Source organism: Megascapheus bottae, chromosome 12, assembly GCF_031878675.1.
Source record: "Megascapheus bottae isolate mThoBot1 chromosome 12, mThoBot2.hap1, whole genome shotgun sequence".
Lineage (NCBI taxonomy): Eukaryota > Metazoa > Chordata > Mammalia > Rodentia > Geomyidae > Megascapheus > Megascapheus bottae.
Window position 1 is genome coordinate 12937319 of NC_143520.1, and position 23297 is coordinate 12960615.

General features: G+C 39.0%; 1 protein-coding gene across 1 annotated transcript in view; it reads left to right on the forward strand.

Moving 5' to 3' along the window:
- Lrp2 (LDL receptor related protein 2) overlaps positions 1-23297 on the forward strand; it is a 176277-nt gene that overhangs the window by 98193 nt on the left and 54787 nt on the right. Inside the window, exons 32-41 of the mRNA XM_090342693.1 lie at positions 5319-5485; positions 5564-5707; positions 9528-9637; positions 11567-11744; positions 13681-13894; positions 16934-17173; positions 18604-18792; positions 20957-21877; positions 22017-22182; positions 22528-22686. Of these exons, the coding sequence (XP_090198819.1) occupies positions 5319-5485; positions 5564-5707; positions 9528-9637; positions 11567-11744; positions 13681-13894; positions 16934-17173; positions 18604-18792; positions 20957-21877; positions 22017-22182; positions 22528-22686 (2488 nt within the window). The remainder of the gene's footprint in view (positions 1-5318; positions 5486-5563; positions 5708-9527; positions 9638-11566; positions 11745-13680; positions 13895-16933; positions 17174-18603; positions 18793-20956; positions 21878-22016; positions 22183-22527; positions 22687-23297) is intronic.

The window sequence follows — 23297 nt, forward strand, 5'->3', positions numbered from 1 at the left end:
ACATATAATCAATGAATGATTGAATATCAAGGTACATCTGAAACTTAAAATCAAGCTTTCATTTTTCATTATTGCAGCCAAACTGAAAGCAAGTCAGTATGTATTTAGTCCCTGGCTGGTAGAGCACGAAGCAGAACACAGATTTTTGGAGTCCAAGAGATCTGCTGTGGGACACTGGTTAAAATTTTAAATTGTTTTATTCTTCATTTGTGAGTTGGGAATTTAATTATTGACTAAACATGATTGTGAACGGACAGAAAGAGTAAGTGATACATCTGATGCATGCCATGTGCCATTTAGTTTCAGTAAGTGGGGAGAGGGCTGTTATGGCTTTTGCAGGTGTTCATAAGCTGTGGGCAGCGGAGTATGGGTGAGGAAGGAGGGCAAAGGCGTAGGAGTTACTGGTATATGTCTGATTACATTGTCCTCTGTGACAATGACATACATCCAGCAAGTCTCCCTTGTCCCAACTGCAGGCCACTTCCTCTGAAGATTATTTCCAGTGACTGAATGCTATATATTGATGTGCTTTGTATAATAGAAAGCATCGGTAGTTGCAAAATTTGCATCCAATTTGGTTTAAATTTGTGCTAGCTTAATCAGTGCTGAGTTATTTCTTAGTAATAGAATGCTAAAACAAAGAAAAGTCCATAAGATGTAATAACGAAGAAAAAGTTTGAATCTAATGCTTTTGAGTATGTGAAGTTTCCCAGATGATTAAAATAATGAGATTTTTTTTTGGTTCATGGAAGCTATTTAGTGGTTAATCATTTTATACTTTATTCTGAAATATGGTATGTGTGTATCATAACAAAACTTGCATTCAGAAGTTTCCCTTTCCTGAGTAGAATTTTGAAATGAAACTTCACTCTTGAATTTTATTGGTCTGTGTATTTATATCTGTATATTCCATATATATGCGTACACACACACACACACACACACACACACACACACACACACACACTAGGGTTTGAATTCAGGGCCTCAAAGTTGCTGGGTAGGCATTCTACCACTTGAGACATACTCTTGCTCTTGGTTCTTTAGATACTTTAAAATATAGTCTTACATTTTTGTCTACTACCCACTATTCATGTCTCTTATTTAGCAGACAAGTTTGGTCATCACATTCAGCTTGTTCACTGAGATGGGATCTCACTAACATTTTGTCTGGGTTGGCCTTTAACTAAGATCCTATCAGTCTTCACCTGCCAAGTACTGGGATAACAGCTATGAGCTACAGTGCACAGACTAATTTATATTTTTAGGTGAAGTGATGACAGCCAGAATAAAGATTAGTTTGGGGGAAAAAGAACCTTTATTATCTGTTAAGGAAGGTAAATAAATAGTTTCAGATATTATAGGGTCTATTTACATTGCAATTAAAGATACTTAGATAACTTAAAAATTATTTTATTGTAAAGTTGGTGTACAGAGGAGTTGCAGTTACATAGGTAATGAGTCCATTTCTTTCTGAACAGTGTTACACCCTCCCTCATTTTCTCCTGCCTTCCCCACCCTACTCCCCCAAGGTTGTTAAGTTTATTTTCAACCTGTCTAGGGGGTATCGTTGTTGCAGTAGTTCACCTTTCATCCCACCCTTCCCTTCCCCAAATCAGATAAAGTTATTCTCCAGACAAAAGATACTGAAATGAGAACAGTGACCACAGGGAATAAAAGAGGAGAAAGAAATTAAAGACAGAAGAAATAACTGCAAACAGTACACTAAAAAAAAAAGAAAACAAAAGAAAAAAGAATAGCAAGGATTGTTTTGATTAACATCATTTTAAATGGTCATATGTATATAGTTATTAGGTTATCCTCTGCTAGGACTATCCTAGAAATATAGTAGTTCTTACAAATGAGGGAAACTATGGAGCCTATGTTTCTTTGGGTCTGGCTTACTTCATTTAATATGATTTTTTCCAAGTCTTTCCATTTCCTTATGAATAGGGTGATGTCATTCTTTCTGATGGAAGCATAGAATTCCACTGTGTATATATACCACATTTTCTTTTCTTTTCTTTTTTTTGGCGGGGAGGGGGGTCATGAGGCTTGAACTCTGGCCTGGGCACTGTCCCTGAGCTCCTCAGCTCAAGGCTACTGCCCTACCCCTAGGCTTGGGAGTTGTCCCTGAGCGCTTCAGCTGGAGGCTACCAACCTACCCCTTGAGCCACAGCCCCACTTCCCATTTTCTAGTGATTAATTGGAGATAAGATTCTCATGGTCTTTAGTGCCCTGGCTGACTTTGAGCGGAGATCCTCAGATCTCAAGCTCCTGAGAGCTAGGATTACATGTGTGAAGCACCGTACCTGGCTTATACCACATTTTCTTGATCCATTCATCTACTAAGGGGCATTTGGGTTGGTTCCCTATCTTAGCTACGGTAAATAATGCTGCAGTGAACATAGCTATGCAGATAGCTTTAGTGTAGTCTTGTTTGTGGTCCTTTGGGTAAATGCCCATGAGTGGAATTGTTAGGTCATAGGGGGCTTTACGTTTACTCTTTTGAGGAACCTCCATACTGCTTTTCAGTGTGGCCGAACAAGTTTACATTCCCAGCAACAATGTAGTAGCATTTCTTTTTGGCCACATCCTTGCCAGCATCTGTTAATTATTATTGATTTTTCTTGATAATAGCCATTCTAACTGGGGTGAGGTGTAATCTCAGTGTAGTTTTGCTTTGCATTTATTTTATGGCTATAGATGTTGCGCATTTCTTCACATGTCTATTGGCCATTCTTATTTCCTCTCCAGAGAAGTCTCTTTATAAGTCTTTTGCCCACTTATTAACGGGGTGGTTGTTTCTTTGAGGATTTGTTTTTTTGGGATTTAATTTTTGGAGCTTTAAGTATATTTTAGGAGTGAGGCCCTTGTATGTTGTATAGCTAATAAAGATCTTCTCTGAATATGTGGGCATTCTATTTATCCTGCTAGCTATGTTCTTTTCCATGGAGAAACTATGCAGTATAATGCAGCCCCATTTATCCAGCAGGGCTTTCTTTGATTTAAAGTTGATTTGATTTGATTTGATTTTTCACCTGTGTCAAGAAGCCAAGTGTTCTCCCTACTTCACCCTGTGATATTTTCAGGGTATCTGCTCTTACCTCTAGGTCTTTGTTCCATTTGGAATTGAGTCTGGTGCAGGGTGATATAGAAGGATGTAACGTCACTTTTGTACAGGTATATAGCCAGTTCTTCCAGTACCATTTGAAGAAGCTGTCTTTCTTCCATCTGATAATTTTGGCTACCTTATCAAAGATTAGGTGGCCAAAGGTCTGTGTACTTTATCTTTTCTGGGTCTTCAATGTGATTCCATTAGTCCTCAGGCCTGTTCATGTGCCAGCACCAAGCTATTTTTTTTTCTTTTTCTTCTTTTGGTCAGTTGTGGGACCTGAACTCTGGGCCTGGGCATTGTCCCTGAGCTCTTCAGCTCAAAGCTACTGCCCTACCTCTTGAGCCACAGAGCCACTTTGGTTTTCTGGTGGTCAATTGGAGGTAAGAGTCTCACAGACTTCAGTGCCTAGGCTGAACTCAGAATCCTGAGTAGCTTGGATTACAGGCACGAGTCACCATGCCTAGCTTCCAAACTGTTTTTTTTTTTTTTTTAATAACTATGACTTTTAAATAGAGTCTGAAGTTTGGAATTGATATACCTCCAACACTGTTCTTCCTGCTAAGGATTGTTTATGCTATTTAAGGACTTTTATTATTCCGTATGAATTTTTGTATTGCTTCTTCTATTTCATTAAAACATGTTGAGATATTGATAGACATTGCATTGAATTTGGAGATAGCATTTGACAGTATTGCCATTTTCATGATGTTAATCCTCCCAGCCCAGGAGCATGGGAGGTTTTTCTACTTCCTTAAATCTGCTTTACTTTTCTTTTTCAGGTTTTAAAAGTTTTCATCACAGAGGTCCTTCAGATATTGGTTAAGTTAATTCTTAGGCTGAAATCTGGAAAGCAACTCTTCTGTAAAAGCCTCAAAAATTAAAATATAAAATACCTAGAGAACTTTTGAAGACATTGTTTATATAATAGCACACTCATTCATCTGTTTATTCTCCTATGTGGTCATTACTTACTGAAGATACTTATTGGGGAATTAATTTATGTCAGATTCTCTACCAGTCTCTGGGGATTGTAAGAAAATGAAACATAGTCTCTGCCCTTTGAGATTTATAATGTAGCAAAAAAGACAGATATTGGTCAAGTAACAACTGATGAGATTGTAAGTTGTATTTTTTTTATCATAAGTAGTTAAAGTCTGAACTTGCTTAAAACTGATAAGCAGCTATCCACTAAATTCTTTTTCATTTTTCTCTCTCAAAAACCTAACTTTCCTGGAGTTATTTGATGTTAGGTTTGTCTGTTTGTGTAGATCTTATCAGTTTACGTAAGGAACTAGTGAAAAGTAAGGTCAAATGGGCATGGTGGCATACATCTATCTATAATCCTACCCACTCAGGAGGTAGAGTACAGGAGGAGTACAATTTGCCATCAGCCTGGGCAAAACGTTGGCAAGACTCCTAGCTCAAAAAATAAGTCAGACATGGTAACATGTGTCTACAGTCCCAGCTATGTGGGAAGCATAAATAGGAATTTCAACATCGTAGGCTAATCCTGAGCAAACAGAAAGGCCTTCTCTACAGTAAAAAAAAAAAAAAAAAAGAAAAGAAAAAGTATTGGGAGGCATGGCTTAAATGGTAGAGCTGCTCTCCAACAAGGTCCTGAATTCCAATTCCAGTACTGAAAAAATAAGATATTATATTTATGTTATTGTTGAATAAAATCTAGAAAGCCATGTTCACTTACTAATGAACCTACATTATACATGGACAAATCAAATCATTGAATGTTCTTTTGGTAATATCAACATTTTAGGTGATACAAAAATGCCATTAAAAGAAAGCATTTCATGAGATGTTTTATATAAATGAATGCAAAGAAACATATATTCTATACATACTCTTATAGAGAATTACCATAATGCGTAAGGTGAATAAAGCTGAGTATTATATATTCAGGATGACATTAACTATATAATAAATGTTTATAACTAAATGTAAATGTAAGGTATTAAAATACTCATCTGCCTTGGAAAAGGGCATATGACATTGTGGGAGTTTTGAAGACCTGGTCTTCCACTGATCCCCATGGAAAGCCTGTAACTTATTAGCTGAATATTTATTACTGCAGAGCTGTGATTGCTTTTCAGCTCATATGATAACCACAGTCCACTGCTTCCCATTACTCTAAAATGTCTGGGAACACCATAATGTAAGTTTGACTGATGGTCGGCTATTTTCACAGGTGATCAACCTTTCTTGATGTCTGTTCGAAACTCTGTAATTTTCGGAATCTCTCTTGATCCGGAGGTGAAGAGCAATGATGCTATGGTTCCCATATCAGGGATACACAATGGTTTTGATGTGGAGTTTGATGACTCAGAGCAATTCATCTATTGGGTTGAAAATCCAGTAAGTTATAAATAGAATTTAAGGTCTATAACTTAACCTCAAAGAGTGCCTCTTCAATCTGTCCTTGCCTTCTTTCAGGGTGAAATTCACAGAGTGAAGACAGATGGTACCAACAGAACTGTGTTTGCTCCTCTATCTTTGCTTGGGTCTTCTTTGAGCCTGGCCTTAGATTGGATATCAAGAAACATTTATTATACCACTCCTACAAGTCATTCAATTGAGGTAATAATCCCACAGTACTACTAGGTTTGAACTCATGTAAAGGTCTATTCATAGGAAATACTGTAATATGAGTGTTGAAATTATTATTATTAATTATTATTATTATTATTATATACTACTAAAGATGTATGTGGTTGCCATTCACATAAGAGGGAAATTTACAGTAGATGCACATGCTAACCCAGGGAATGTTTTAAACCAAATAGAACCAACGGGTGTTAACATAAAGGGATCTGCGAAGATCTGATTCAAGCCTTTCCTTTTATACAAAATGAATTAAAGACAAAGGCCAGGTGGTCGGTGGTTCATTCTTGTAATCTCAGCTACTCAGGAAACAGACCTGAGGTAGGAGGATTACAGTTCAGACCAGTCTGGGCAAAATGTTTTTGAGATTCTTTCAAGCAATAGCTGGGGACAGTGGTGCACAGTTATCATCCCAGCTACTTAGAGTAAACAGGAAGATTGAGGTTCAAGCTGGCCCCAGGTGGGAAAATGAGACTGTATCACCAAAATAAAACAAGGAAGGGTTTGTCTTCCTGTGGTAGAGTGCCTTCCTGGAAAGCTCCAGGCAGAGTCCAATCCCAAGTATAACAACAATTGCAACAAGAAGAAGAAGAAGCGAGCAAACCCAGAAAAACAGAAAATTAGTTGGTTCTTAGATGCATCATCATAGCCACAACTCTAGTAATCCAGAGCCTTTTAACCCCATTTGATAGTTGGAGAAGATCTTTCACAATCCTAACTAAAAATATCCTCCCATGGAAACGTGGAGAAATCTCACTTCTGTTGTGGCCACGTAGTACAAAGTTGTCTTCCTCCCAAATGAAGATTAATAGTCACTTATTCTGTCTTCTACTTTCTTGCTTGGTTCATGGGGAGGGAGAGGGAGGGTTTCTTATCTTTAAACTGAACATTTTCCCAAACTAGCAAACAGATCCACACTGATATCAGCCCCATGGAAAGGAGTCCCCTGGAGAGTAATTGAGCACAGAGGGTGAGCTGACAGGGCCTCCTGTCCACATTAACCTCAAGTTTCGGGCTGTGTCCTGATTTGAAAGCTAACTTGATTGGAGTCCCAAGACCCTTGGGTGCATCTTGCTTGCTCATTTCATTCAGTTGTTCAACAAGACCTAGACAATACGGATCAGTCTGATGGGCAGACCTGAGTATTCAAAGGTGAAGAAAAATGTGTTCCTTTAATGTAGCTCATGTGTTTAAGAGAGAGTGAGGGAAAAAAAAAAGGAAATCACTACAAGTGAATTTGATATGAACAGTGAATGTGAAGCTCTAGGTTACCTCAGGATTTCTCCTTTCTTTTTTTTTTTTTTGTGCCAGTCCTGGGCTTGAGCTCAGGGCCTGAGCACTGTCCTTGGATTTTCTCAAGGCTAGAGCTCTACCACTTGAGCCTCAGCACTGCTTACGGCTTTTTTTTCTATGTATGTGGTACCGAGGAATTGAACCTGGGTCTTCGTGCATGCTAGGCTACCATTAGGCCAAACTCCCGGCCCCTGGATTTCTCCTTCTTTGGGGAATAAGAAAGGCAAGTTATTTGAGAGATGAGATTTAAAGAATGAGCAATATTTTTATTTCTGCCAAATCAAGAAGTTAGGGAAAGGGGCTGGTGTGGTGGCTCTCACCTGTAATCCTAGCTACCCAGGAAGCTGAGATCTGAGGGTCAAGGTTCAAAGCCAGCCCAGGCACAGAAAGACCTGAGACTCTTATCTCCAATTAACCTCTAGAAAATGGGAAGTGGGGCTTGGCTCAAGGGTAGGGCAGTAGCCTGAGCTGAAGAGCTCAGGGACAATGCCCAGGCAGAGTTCAAGCCCCACAACCCCCCAACCCCACAAAAGAAGTTAGAGAAAGGGGTCCCAGGTAGAGAGATAAGGATCCCTAAATACAAAAATGCATTTTATGTAGTGACAGCTCTGGGTTTCCTTCACTCATGAACTCTTTGACAATTAACTTCTCCAAGCCTCTGTTTGCTTATTTGTAAAAAAAAAAAAAGGAGGATGACTCGCAAGTACAAGTTGTTCATAACACTGAGGCATCTTTGACTCAAGAGTGCTATTTCCCACAAATTGTAAATGTATTTAGAATATCCATAAAGCCTTATCAGAATAATGATCCAAGAGTAAATGGGCCTTTTAAAATATTTGTATTCATTTCTCCCCAAGGAGAAATTCGTCTAGGTAAATGATGGCTAAGAAATTAGGAATGATTCCTACTTACAGTTTATCTATATTCCAGCATGAGGAATTCCCATTTATTTCCAACTTGAAAGCAAAAGAGAAATGTTGCAGAAATTATTTTCCACTAGGGGTAGCTGTGTGCCAGTTGACTGAAAGAAGTGTAGCTGAACGGTGAAATCTAAAGTGTATGAGGGAGAGCTCCATAAAGATCCCCAAGCAAAGAGGGGAAATTTGAACCAGAGATCCTTTGCTCGAGGAAGAGAGAGTTTATAGCAAAAAGAGCCAACCTGCAAAGAGAAACTTTCCTTATTTCAGGTAGAAGTCAAAAATGTAGATAGGAGAGAGGAGAATGAGGGAGAGAAGAGCCTGTGTATGTGTGTGTGGAGGGGGTGGTGGTTAGGTCTTAAAGGGAGAGATGAAAAAAACAAAGACACATAAATAGCCTATTTCCCTGAAGAACAATTTTATAAGAAAACCATAATGTAAATCAAAAGGCAGGTATTAAGTACATATTAAAATATCCCTGTTTCCATATAAAACTGGATATTAGTCCAGTAATCCACACTTCTATTTTATCCTATTAACACTGCAATTCCAGCATTGAAACTTAAAAATAGATAACTTAGGGAAAGCCACTGGGTCTCCTTTTCATTGTCTGTAATAGGAGATAACAATGGTGTCAACTGTAGCATTATTTGGAGGATAAAATGTGATAATTCTTAGTTTGATGCCTTTTCTTTGGCAAGTATCCATTAAATGATCCAGTGAAAGTATGGGGCATCTATGAGACATATTTGGGCTGGTGCAGTGCTAAGTGATTTCCTTGTATTTCATCTCTTAGGCCTGTGAATGCTATGTAGATAGTATCACTAAAGCCACATCTTAATAGTGAAGACTGGATTCAGAATTAGACTTAACTCTCCTCAGGGCATGACAAGGCAGAGGTTAGAACCTATGTGTTTGAAATTTGGTCTGCGTTGAACAACTGTGTTGGCAATGGTGGATCACTGAATTCTGTGGCCCAGTCACTTGGGCTGGAGAAGGACTGTGGTCATCCTGCTTGTTTTCTAGGTTTTTTTTTTTTTTCCTTTTGTTGTTCATTGGCTTTGAACTCTGGGCCTGGGCGCTATCCCAGAGCTCTTCAGCTCAAGGCTGAAGGCTCCTACCCCTGGAGCCACAGTGCCACTTCCAGTTTTCTAGTGGTTAATTAGAGATATGAATCTCATGTTCTTTAGCGCCTGGACTGGCTTTGAACCACAATCCTCAGATCTCAGCCTCCTGAGTAGCTAGGATTACAGGCGTGAGCCACTGTGCCCTACTAGGGGTTTTCTTTAAGCTCTGTCTGGAGGCATATTTCTGGATATCCAGGCAGTGGTTCTGTGTGTTTATTCTGTTATCTACCTAAATTCTTTAGAAATTTTAGGTGAGTGGAAAATAGGTGATTTTCCCCTTTTAGCTCCCATTTCTCATGGAGTGGATTCCTCATAAATCTGAAATATATTTCTAGGTTATCTGTTATGTCATGAAATGCTCATTCCTACTTAAGTGTTAGTTGTTTTTTTCTCCTTCACCTCAGCTGTCTTTGCTTCCCTGAAAGAAAGTGAATTCTAATAAATGATTATGTGCTTTAGGTGTTGACCCTCCGGGGTGACGTAAGATACCAGAAAACACTGATAACCAATGATGGCACAAGTCTTGGAGTTGGCTATGCAGTTGGCATAACAGTTGATCCTGCACGTGGGTGAGTACTCAGTCATGGTGGCATCATGCTCACAGCATTGTTAGTGGGTGAGTACTCAGTCATGGTGGCATCATGCTCACAGCATTGTTAGTGGGTGAGTACTCAGTCATGGTGGCATCATGCTCATAGCATTGTTAGTGCCCAGTCTGACAATATTTCAAACTTTGGATAATTTCTTTTTCCCTGTGTTATCATTTGCAAAGTACAGATCTTGGTATAGCCCAAGTTCTATTTAATGTGAGGGATGTAATTTGTATTTTGTTCCATATTCTTCAAGTTAATACCAAACTTCAACTCCATATAAGCAAGAGTTTCAGGAACTTTGAAAAACAAAATTGTAACACTGGATAATATATTCTGACTTGGAATGAACAGGGAAAGCTTTTAGGTAACGTCTGCATCGGACCTTGAAGGAGAGGAGACTGCTTGCATGTTACCCCCTTGACCTACCTCTTATCCTAGAATGGAGGGAGGAGAAGAAAAACATTTCAGCAAGTCAGAGTTAGAAAGGATCAAGTTAGGTACAATGTGGGGCTCAAGAGAATAAACAAAAAATATAACTGAAGTGGTTGCATATGAGGTCCGGTGGAGAGAGCCTAAAGGTTTTGGAAATTCAGACAAGGTTTAAGGTCAGAGAACAAGCTCAGTAGGGAAAAGAAAATTGAAGCATAGATAGGTGAAGGAATTTAGTCAAAGCAGAGAAATTCAGTATGTGAACTTAAAAGCAGAGATGTGTAGTGCTAAAGATAAGGTCATTGGGATAATGCATTGATTGAATGTTGGAAGAGTATAAGTGAAGATTTGTGCGTGCGTGTGTGTGTGTGTGTGTGTGTGTGTGTGTGTGTGTGTATGTCACAGGCTTGAGCTCTGGGCCTAGAAGCTGTCCCTGAGCTCCTCAGCTCAAGACTACCACCCTACCCCTGGGCCTGGGCCTCATCCCTAAGCTCTTCAGCTCAAGGCTACCATCCTACCTTTGAGCCAAGCCCCACTTCCTGGTTTTATAGAGGTTAGTTGGAGATAAGAGTCTCAGGTCCTTTTGTGCATGGCTGGTTTTGAACCTTGATCCTCAAATCTCAGCTTCCTGAGTAGCTAGGATTATAGGCATGAGCCACTGTGCCCAGGCTAAGATATTTGAATTAAAGGACTTATGAGAAAGGAGAGTAGACATGCTGTCTATTGAGGCTACAGTAGTAGTAAATGATGTAAAGAGGAATTAAAACTTGGAGTCAAGTCTAAAAGTTATTTCATCAGTGGTATTTCACAAACATTAATGAATTTTCATATATCATGGGCTTAGTAATGCTCAGTTGTAATTAATATGTATGTGGCAATTGAGTATTTTTCATTGAGATCATTATGAAGTAGACCAATTTTTAAAAAATATTTCCTAATAATATCATGCTAAGTGGCAATCCTACGAATATAATACTTGTGAGTTTGCTTATTTTCTGCCTTAAATTAAAAAAAATCATTTTCATCATAGAAATCAGATTAGGTCAGAAAATACTAGCTGGTCTTGCATTGGATGGTAGTTTGGAGAATAAAAAAGTGAGCAGGGAGGTATGGGAACTTTTCACTCTGATTTTGGGTAAATGAGTGTCCTGGGTAGCACGCAATTCTTTGAAAGATTAGTGGTTTGTGGAAGTTTTTCCTTTGTCATAAGCCTCCCACTTGTCTGAACAAACTAAAGCTTTAGCCACCAATGGAAGAAGTTAGTCTCCCATTTTAAATGCCCTGTACCCCAAAATGAGTAGGAAGCATACCAACATTGATGTACTACTATATACGACAGGTATTGATGCTTCAGACCCCTCTATTAGACTGTATCTTGAAGACAATATACATTTCTAATGTAATAATTAAGTTCTAGACAACATTCCAACTTCTGTCTGTTAAATGTTGTTGTTGTTTCTCCCATGACTTTTTCAGAAAACTGTACTGGTCAGACCAAGGAACAGACAGTGGGGTCCCTGCCAAGATTGCAAGTGCTAACATGGATGGCACATCACTGAAGACTCTTTTCACTGGGAATCTTGAACACTTGGAGGTTGTCACTCTTGACATCAAGGAGCAGAAGCTTTATTGGGCAGTCACCAGCAGAGGAGTGGTATGGCATCCTTTGGTCTTTACTACTGAGCTTTAGTCCTGGTTCTGAGTGTTCTAACTTGTCTAGAAAAAGTTCTGGAGTAACCTTATTTGACAACTCTGCTTGTGCTGTATTGCTTTTTCTTCCAATAACTAATCTCCACTGAGCAAATCACACCCTCAATTTGAAATCCCATTCTCTGTAGCTGAACATGTGCATATGCAGTTCCTGCCGGATGATGTTTAGTTTTCCCCTCTCAAACTCTGCTTTTCTTTATGATAGAATATCTCAAGTTGTCATTCTTTAATTGTACTTTCAGAGACGTTTATATCATGTTTTATGATCTTAGGTGTTTTTTCTTCCCATTTGAAATGACTCAAGATTCTGCAGTCTGCATAGAACAAACAGACAGAGACAGAAGATAGACTGAGCAAGCATCTAAGCTCAGCATCCTTTCATGGTGGCATATTCTTCTTTAGTATCCCACGATGACTGATCGACATGTGGAATTTCCTTTACTGCTAGTTTAAACTATTTTAAATGGGTAGTTCATCATATTTTGCTGGAATGATAAAGTTTCATTGAAATCATGTTTGACCTTTCCTGCTTATGCCCCTGAGCTGGTGTGAGGGACACAGAACATTGTTTTGTGTGTTAGAGTTAATACACACCTTACTCTTCCTTGCTTTTTATATAGTGATTTCAAGTCCCGTGTAGCAGGTTAGCTTTGGTTCATTATGTGTTCTAACTTTTCTTCCAATATAGATTTAGAATTACAGAAAGCTTTAAGAATTAGAAGTAGTGATGTGCATGAAGGCACTTTGCAGGTTTGGATGCTCTTGTCACGTGAAACTCTTGTCACAAGATGTGGTTTCCACATATAAGTTGCTATCTGCCAGGCAGGACTTACCAGCTCTCTCCCCTACTATTCCACTCCTGCTCTTGCTAGTGGTACAACTCTCCATCCTTTCCCCCAGGCAAGTGTCCTCACAGTTCTCTTTCTTTTTCCTTATGTAGTTATCACAAGGTCCTGACAGTCATCCTTAGCCTCTTCCCTTAGGTCTTTTCCAGCCATCTCCACAATTCCTGGCTCCCATTTCTGAACCCTGTTTTCATGTTGGATACACAAAATCAAGTTTTGTCATTGCTCAGCTGAAGGGCCTTGGGCTGGAGGGCAGCTCCCGCCACTCTGAGTTTGCTTGGCTAATCTGCTCTAGTTATGAGCGATCCACAGCTCACATTCCCTATGTTCAAGCCTTCTGCCACTTCTGTCAGTTTTGAAAACTTCATCTTTTCTTGGAATTGCTGCATTCCCTTGTCCACTGAGGCAGCAAGCCAGATTTCATATCTCCCTCTAACCAGCACGGATCTTAGATTTGGTACAAAGAAAGCACTTGAGCTTTTGGAAAACCAGCTATGTGTATATTTGTTTTGCTCAGAGGAGGAGAATGCTTGCTATCTTCCCCTAGGAATTTCATTTTTATGAGTTCTTTTTCAGTGTGTCAAAGTTATTTTTACTAGCATTGGTTACCTGTTCTTACGTAACAGCTTCAGTGCTGGTTCCGTCCATTCTTGCTGGCTTGTGATCCTGGGGTCATGCGTCTTATTCATATTATGAGATTTTGGCTGAAGATATTAAAGCCAGAGCCCATCAACTCCTGTGTGATGATCACACTTGGACATTTCTATACACCTTTGAGCCAAATAGCCCATGCAGGGGCTATAGTTTTAGTCTTTTTCTCTTTGCCATGCTGTCAGTTTCATTATCAGTATCTATAGGGCAATTTGCCTGACTTCTTGCTCAGATTACCTCTGTTGATCCAATCTGACAGTGGGTATGAAAAAACTCTAGAAAGGATAATGTGTCAAAACAATGTGAAATACGATTAGTAGGAGTGCTGTTTTTAATATCTCCTCGCATTAATCATTGAAACTAATGAGAATTCTGATCCTTCAGATTGAACGGGGAAACGTGGATGGGACGGAGCGCATGATCCTGGTGCACGAGCTCGCCCATCCGTGGGGGCTTGCTGTCTTTGGCTCTTTTCTTTATTATACTGATGAGCAGTATGAGGTTATTGAGAGAGTGGACAAGGCCTCTGGAGCGAGCAAAGTAGTCTTGAGAGACAATGTTCCACAGCTGAGGGGCCTTCGAGTTTATCACAGACGCAGTAAGTATCTGTCCTGGAAACACCTTCAGCGATGGGTGACTCACAGTCACGCATCTGTACACAAGTACAGCCCCTCCCTCCCTATATGTATATGCATGTACATATAAATTACTCAGAACATTAAAAAATGGTAATGACGGTTACTAGTGGCTTATGTCTATAATCCTAGCTCTCAGGTTGCTGAGATTTGAGGGTCGTGGTTGCAAGTTAGCCTGGGCAGGAAAATTCTGTAAGATTCTTATCTTCAACTAATCACCAAAAACCTGGAAGTGGAGCTGTGGCTCAAGTGATAGAGTGCTGGTCTTGAGAAAAAAAGCTTAGGAACTGTGCCTGAGCACCCCAGACAAGCAAGCATCAAGGAAAGAGAGAGAGAGAGAGAGAGAGAGAGAGAGAGAGAGAGAGAGAGAGAGAGAGAGAGAGGGAGGGAGGGAGGGAGGGAGGGAGGGAGGGAGGGAGGGAGGGAGGGAGAGGGAGGGAGGGAGGGAGGGAGGGAGGGAGGGAGGGAGGGAGGGAGGGAGGGAGAGACAGAGACAGAGACAGACTATTAATGAGTGATGGAGGCTCATGTCTGTAATCGTAGCTATCAAGTTGAGATCTGAGTATCATGGTTTGAATCCAACCCAGGCAAGCAATTCTGACAGACTCCAATTAAACAGTAAAAGGCCAGAAGTGATATTGTGGCTCAAGTGGTAGAGTACCTGCCTTGAATAGAAAAGCCAAAGAAGATTAAGAGGCACTGAGTTCAAAATACACACACACACACACACACACACACACACACACAACCATCGTAAACATCAAGGACCACTGAAAGCCCAGTTGGACTTCATAGAAATTTATTTTCCTGTCACTTTAACATTTTTTATTAAAGAATTTATTAACATTGATTTTTACATCATATTTCAAGTGATGTATTTAACAAACAAGTATTCAAGAAGGGAATCTCTATATACAATCACTGGCACTTAGATTTTAGAACATAATTAAAATTAGGATGAAGGTTTGTATGTCACAGATACATATTAATCTATGTAATAAAACATTGTGTCTATAAAGTCATAGATTTTTATGTCTATTTAGTTGTGTTTATATTTCCAATATTATGTCCATAACATTGGGTACACAAATATTGAGTCCTTGCTCTCGTATTGTTTGGATTTAATAGCCACATATTAAGGATACCATGCGCCTTTTGTTCCTTTGGTCTTGACTTGTCTCACTCAACATGATTCACTCTAGATTCATCCAATTCCCTGCGAATGCCATTATTTTATCTTGTCTGTTGGCTATGTAGCACTTTAACTTTTTTCCAGTTCTGGGGCTTAACCTCAAACCCTGTTTGCTGTCCCTATCCCCAAGCTTTCTTTGCTCAAGGCTAGCACACTACCACTTGAGCTACAGCTCCAATTCTAGCTCTTTTTGGTTAATTGGAGATAAAAGTCTAATAGATTTCCTGCCTGGGCTGGGTTTGAACTTTGATCCTGAGATCTCAGCCTCCTTAATAGCTAGAATTACAGGGTTTTACATTCTTCATAGCACTCTGAAACCTCTGTTTTATTGTTTGTGTTCCTTGTTAGAATAATAATCTCATAAGAGCATGTGTTCTGTTTTTTTTTTTGTGTCCAGTGTCCAGTAACAAGAATAGGAATGTATGATGCATAAATTTTAGGAAAACTTTAGGAAGAAAGTTTTTTTTTATACCAGTCCTGGGGCTTGCACTGTACTTGGGTTTTTCCTCAAGGCTAGCACTCTGCCACTTTAGCGACAGCACCATTCCTGACTTTTTCTATGTATGTGGTACTGAGGAATCGAACCTGGGTCTTCGTGCATGCTAGGCAAGCACTCTACCACTAGGCCAAACTGCCCACCCAAAGATAAAGTTTTAATCTTAAAAGCTATACACTTACATGCTGCCTATGGAAGCATGCTTTTGTAGAAATGACTTAGTTTGAGTTACTCTTCTAGTCATTGTAGAGGTGTGTGTGTGGGGGGGGTAAGGAAGGTTTTATAAGGTTTAATTTAATTATTTTGTGGCATCAGTCCTTGTGCTTGCCTGCAAACACCCTACCAGTTGGACCACACCACCCAGCCTGCTTGGCTTTCTTTTTCTCATATGGATTCTTTCTTTTTTCCTATTGGGTCTTGTTAATACATGACCAGACTGGACTGTGATTCTGCAATTTACTTTTCTCATTTGATGGGGATGACACAGCACTCACTTTGCATTTCGGATTAACCCTTTGTCTTGGCTTTTTTGGAACTGTGTTTCTCCCACATTCTATCTCCTAAGTATCTAAGATTACAGGCACAAGCTATTGCAACTAGCTGGAGAATTATTGATATAGTTTTGACCCCCCCCCCTTTTTTTGCCAGCTCTGGGCTTGAGCTCAGGGCCTGAACACTGTCCTTGGACTTTCTCGAGGCTAGAGCTCTACCACTTGAGCCTCAGCACCACTTCCAGCTTTTTTTTTCTTCTATTTATGTGGTACCAAGGAATCGAACCTGGGTCTTCATGCATGCTAGGCAAGCACTCTACCACTAGGCTAAACTCCTGGTCCTTAGTTTTGACCTTTTATGGTTTATAAATTACCAAGGATTATCAAAAAATTCATTTCCAATTTTATAACCTAGACACACCACTTGGTATTATTTTATTCATGTATAAAAGGCTTTTTAAGTGCTTACAACAAATATCCATACTATTTTTGATCATGTAATTAAATGAATAGAAGTGCCAGTGCAGAGGTAAAGAGGTTTAAAAAAAAAACAAAACAGGTCTGTACATTGACTGACCTCTCTAAATTATTTGCATGCTTTATAGAAGAAAAGCAATTGATACTTCATTTTTAAATTACCATGCAATATTTGATATAGTCTCGTTATGTATAAGCTCTCCTCTCTATTACTTTGTGGTTTAACTCAACTATTATATATTTGTTATCAACTTAATAAGGCATTATTGTGACCCAATTTCAAATATTTGAGTTGAAGTGGCATGTAAGTATAGTCAAGTCACAAACTGATTTTGGTTTCATTTAGGCATTGACCAGTCCTCAAATGGTTGTAGCAACAACATGAACGCTTGTCAGCACATTTGCCTGCCTGTACCAGGAGGATTATTCTCCTGCGCCTGTGCCACTGGATTTAAGCTCAATCCTGATCATCGGACCTGCTCTCCATATAACTCTTTCATTGTTGTTTCAATGCTGTATGCAATCAGAGGCTTTAGCTTGGAATTGTCGGATCATTCAGAAGCCATGGTGCCAGTGGCTGGCCAAGGTATGCCAACTCAGGAATAAGTAGCATTTGACTTTAACTGGCTCCAAGCATTTATTTCTTCATGTTTGGCTCTAGCACATAACTATGCTTGTTTTTCCCTTTAAATAAATTGGCTCACACTAGAGTGATTTTAAAATGTTAGTGTACAACAAGAATGACTTAGAGGACTGTTAAACACAGAGCTGGGCTCTATCTCCAGATTCTTCTCATTTAGTATTCTGGAGAATCCACATTCCTAACCAGTTTCCAGGGCCTGCAAATGTTTATAGTTTAGGAGAGCCAGGGGCTAAAGCAAGTTAGAAGAATGTAATATGGATTTGCAAGAAATAGTACCAAACTGTGCCTGTTATTTCTGTTGGTGGAAATTCAGTTTAGAAATGAATGAGTCCACACTTATTAGTATATAGTAGGTAAATGGAAGTAGTCACTCCTAAGCATATCTTTGTACACATCATGCTGGCACCCTATGAATGCCTCAATTGATAACTTGTCTCCTAGATGAACTATGTTTTGTAAGGGTACACACTGCAAGAAGAAATGTTTGTTCAGGAATATGTAGAAGTAGAAGAGAAGAAGGTGGAAGGGAAAGAAGAAGGATGAAGAGATTGGAGGTGGTAGTATAGCTTCAGCAGTGAAGAAACAAAGAAGAATACTTCATAGGTGGTTCTGTGTACTTGACAGGGACTACTGACCTTAGTGATGTTTGAGTTTGATCATTTGGTTTCAGTGGTCCCCCTAAATCCCTGCCTTTCACAGTATATATCTCCTTTTAAAATGTTTATGAAATCTATGAAATTCCACTTTGACCATGTGACTATCTTGCTCCCAGGCATCATTTGTACATTTCATAGGTGATCTTTTTATTCTGTCACTTGTCACATTTATTAGATAACATTTGTTTGTAAAGGGAAGTTCTCCCCTATTCCATCTAGTTTATTTTAAAATTATATTTTATTGTCAGGGTAGCATATTGAGGGGGTCACAGTTACATTTGTCAGGTAGTGGGTATATTACTTCTTGAACATTGATATCCCTTCTCATGTTTTTCCCCCACTTTAAAAAGAATTTTTATCATTTTGGACTCACTTAGATTAAAAAAAGTAGTGACCATACTTGTTCCTTTGATGCCGCAAATGGTCAAATTAGGCTAGAGAGAGCTTCTTAAGTAGATCTCTAAGTAAGTTTTTGTTTTCCATCTCTCATCATTCCATTAGTAGCTGAGTACTTCCTTGCTTCATGGTGCAATGAGATATTTCAGACTTACCTCATGTCTTCCTTGCCCAAACCCATAGGCAGCCATTTCTTAGTGGAATTGTGGAGAATAGTATTTAGCAACCAAGATCTGGATTGTGGATATGTTTATTGCAACTGGTAAACAGTGTGGACATTTAAAGAGCATAGTTTTTAACGATATTTTCTTTAAATTTTAGGACGAAATGCACTACATGTGGATGTTGATGTGGCTGCTGGCTTTATTTACTGGTGTGATTTTAATAGCTCTGTATCCTCATATAATGCAATCCGTAGGATCAAACCAGATGGGTCTTCTTTTACAAACGTTGTTACCCATGGGATAGGAAGAAGTGGAGTTCGGGGTATTGCAGTAGACTGGGTAGCTGGTAAGTAAGCAATATGCTGATTTTATTGAAAACCCCACTGTATTTTCATCTCTGTTGTCATGTTTTCTGTGGGAGAGTTTAGCCAAAACACATGTTTCATAGTTCTATTTTTTGTAGACAAACATTAACATATCTATACTTAAGATGAATTGAATTGTATAACCAGACTAAGGTCTGTGTTTATTGAAGAAACGATAAGATGTTTTGGTTGACAAATTCATTACAGATGAATTATTTTTGTTATTAGCATAATAAAAACTGGAAGCCAAGTGTCTAGAAATTCTAAGTTATGCACAATCACATTTTTTCCACACCTGGATTCATACCTGATATTTGGAATGAAAGATTCTTTAATTTTTAAAGAGATAGCATATTAAAATATAAATAGCAGGGAGGGGGGGCGGTTGGGGGAAGGGCAAAGGGTACCAAGACATGTGAAAGGGTATCAATGTATGTGAATTAATGTACCTTCTATATGGCAAATATCATGTAACCCTTTTATTAATTACAATAAAAAATATTAAAAAAATAAAATATAAATAGCATATTAAAATATATCATAAACTTGGTGCCAGTAGCTCACAACTCTCCTAGATACTTAGAGCTGCTAAGGAGGCTGAAGTAAGAGAATGACTGTGCGAAGCCAGCAGGGGCAGACAAATCCTAGTGCCTGTGATCTTCAATTCACAAGCAAAAAGCCAGAGGTTTAGGTGTCATTTAAGGTACAGCATCAGTTGTGCACAAAAAGCTACATGATGGTGAAAGTCTCTGATTTTAAGCCCTAGTGTTGGCACATACGCATACATACAAATGTATATCTGCATAGATCCCCACATACATACATAAATTATGTCATGTTATGTCATGCATATGTACATTATATATACATTTTATATATTTTATAAAGCATAATATCATTCATTTATTTCAAAGCCAAGTAAATTTACTTGTAAATTCTTACTTTTTCTTGTTGATAAGTAAAAGTCCTTTTGTTCATAAGGTGGTCTTCTGTTAGTAGTTATATTGACTCACCTGACCCCGTGTGATATTAATAATATCAATTAATGCATTTAAATTTGATTACCTTTTTTTTTTTGCCAATCCTAGGGCTTCTCCCTGAGCTACTCTGTGCTCAAGGCTAGCATTTACCCTTTGAGTCACAGTGCCACATCTAGTTTCTTCTGAATATTTTACTGAAGATAAGAGTCTCACGGACTTTATTTCCTGGGCTGGTTTTGAACTATGATCCTCAGATCTTAGCCTCTTAAGTAGCTGGGATTACAGGTGTGAGCCACTGGCACCTGGCTACCATTCATTTTTAATGATCCTCAGGGAAACATATGTAGAACTTTTTGGAAATATAATCTAGTTCTGATCAAAGTGAGTATCATTTTGTGTTATTGAGCTTAGTAATCAATCTCTTAGAAAGTTAATGTAAATAAGAGTATTATGGTCCAGGCATAAATTTGAGAATGTATCTCAAAAGAAAAAGAAGTCAGAGGAGTTGGAAATATGGTGGAGCACCTTCCTACAAAGTATGTGGCTCTAGGTTTAAACCCAGTACTTCCAAATAAAAATATATAAGGACAGGCTTTCTATTATGTGGAACCAATATTTTGAGATTACTCTCTATTTGTTATATTCTCTTCACATGATTGTTGCTTTACTGTAGCATTTGTACTCTAAAAAGAGGAAATGGACATTGCTAGCTTTGCTAATATTGGTAACAACTCAAGACACTGATGGCTCTTCCTCTGGGTTTCCTTTACCATGTTTGAGTAGAAGTTATAGCATGATAATGAATAGTCTTTGAAGAGGGTGGTAAGCATTCAGAACTCCAGGGGGAAGTGGAAGAACATTCTAGAAAATTTACCTTTTAGTAGAAAGTGACCTTAATGTTTTCTATGAATTCTGATCTGCTTTAGAACCTGAAAATGCACTCTTCCCCCCCACCCCCCCAATTTAAAGCAGCACTCCTTTTAGTTCCAAAGAATGTATATCTATCTATATTTTGAAGCTTATGCTGAGATACTCATTTATTATCTTGGAAAAAATAACGTATCTTGATCCAAACTGATTTTTATATGGAATTTCCTTCCTTTTTTTCTCTTCCTTTGCCATTCACCACCACCCTCTCTGATTATTATTTCTTTTTTTAAAACAGGAAATCTTTATTTCACCAATGCCTTTGTATCTGAAACAATGATTGAAGTTCTCCGGATAAATACCACCTACCGCCGCATTCTCCTTAAAGCCACGGTGGACATGCCTCGGCATATTGTTGTAGACCCTAAGAACAGATACCTCTTCTGGGCTGACTACGGACAGCACCCAAAGATCGAACGTGCTTTCCTTGACTGTACCAATCGAACTGTACTTGTGTCTGAAGGCATCGTGACACCACGGGGTCTGGCAGTGGACCATAGCAATGGCTATATTTATTGGGTTGATGATTCCTTAGATATAATTGCCAGGATCCATCTCAGCGGAGGGCACTCTGAAGTGATTCGTTATGGCAGTCGTTACCCCACTCCTTATGGCATCACCGTTTTTGAAAATTCTATCATATGGGTAGATCGGAATTTGCAAAAAGTCTTCCAAGCCAGTAAGGAACCAGGGAACCAAGAGCCCCCAACAGTGATTAGAGACAATATCTACTGGCTCAGAGATGTGGCTGTCTTCGATACACGTGTCCAGCCCCGAACACAAGCAGAGGTCAATCACAACCCTTGCTTGGAAAATAATGGTGGATGCTCCCATTTCTGCTTTGCTTTACCTGAATTACCGACCCCAAAATGCAGCTGTGCTTTTGGAACCTTAGGACAGGATGGCAAGTCCTGTGTCATTTCAACTGAAAATTTCCTTATCTTTGCTTTGGGTAATTCCTTGAGAAGCTTACACTTTGATCCTGAAGACCACAGCCCACCTTTCCAACCCATAGATGTGGGAAGAACTGTCATAGCTCTGGACTATGACAGCATCAATAATAGAATCTACTTCACACAAATTTTAGCCTCTGGAACTGGCCAGATTTCCTATGTCAGCTTATATTCTGACATCCATTCTCCAACTGTCATTGTTTCAGGTAGGTGCACTGCAGGTGGAGTTTACTTTGGAAATGGTTACAAGAGGGTCAAGACACGTGCATGGCTCAGTGTTCATAGAGCATATTGAGACTGTAACATCTTTGTTGTGTTTGTGTGTGTCTGCTGGTCTGTGTCCAGATGTAGGGATTGTTAATGGTATTGCCTTCGACTGGATCAACAAAAGAATTTATTACAGTGACTTACTCAACCATACCATTAATTCCATGGCTGAAGATGGATCTCAGCGTACTGTGATAGCTCGTTCTACAAGGCCAAGAGACATTGTGTTAGATCCTTGCCGAGGGTATGCTGTGGTCTTCTCTCTTGGGTTTTCTGTCTGCTCATTTGAGGAGGAAGTGGGGCCAGGAAATATTCTATGGGCTTATAACACTATGGCTACATTTACAATCGTGAAAGTGATTATTCCCTACAAAGGAGAAGTCAGTACATAACACCCTTTAGAAGGAAGGATACTAGTATGCTAGGAAATCAGTGTTATGTCTTAGGGAGTCCCTTTTGAGCAAGTTGTCTTTGTGAGTACCTTAATGGCAGTTTGAACATGAAGAGTATTCACACTTTTAAAGTGCAAAGGTGGAAAGGAGTATGAGTATCCTTGTAAATACATTGTGCTTTCTTTTGGATGACTTAGGTACATGTACTGGACTTCCTGGGGTACCACTGCCAAAATCGAGAGATCTACACTTGCAGGAAGCTTCCGGGTTCCCATTGTGAATACCAGCCTGGTGTGGCCTCATGGGCTCCTTCTGGATTTTGAGACTGACCTTCTCTACTGGGCAGATGCTAGTCTGTATGTGTCTTTGATGACTTATGTGTGTATTGAGAAGAGATTTTCCTTCTGGTACCAACATAGAAAGGTTCCTTAACATGAGAAAGACATTGCCTCAACATAGAATCTCAGTTTTAGGAACTAGATTATATTCGAGCTTGGTGAACCTATTTGTGAAAATTTATCTGTATCATGAGATTGAATAATAATGAACTAAAAGACATCTGAAGCTGTATCACAAAATGTATCTATAATTTCAACTCTAATTTCTGATGTGGTTACTTCATAATCAACAGGCTCTAGGTAACTCCCATAACATATGAATGGCTTTTAAGTGATAATTTTCTTTCTGTATTTTATTTGTTTTTTTTAAACATGGGGTTTTTCCATATGAGTGGCCATTTATGTGTGAAGATCGCTTCCACTCATATGGATCTGTTTTCTTTACAAAAACATCAACATATTAGTTTATAAGCACAATGCAGCGTGGTCAATGTCATCTCTTAGTTTCCTTTTCTCTGCTATCCTTCTCAGTAAAGTTTATAATACTTCCACTGTAAATTTTTGCCAACCCTAAATTTCATATGTTCTGTTTACAAGGAACTCCCAGTCATCTCTCATTCTATTTATTC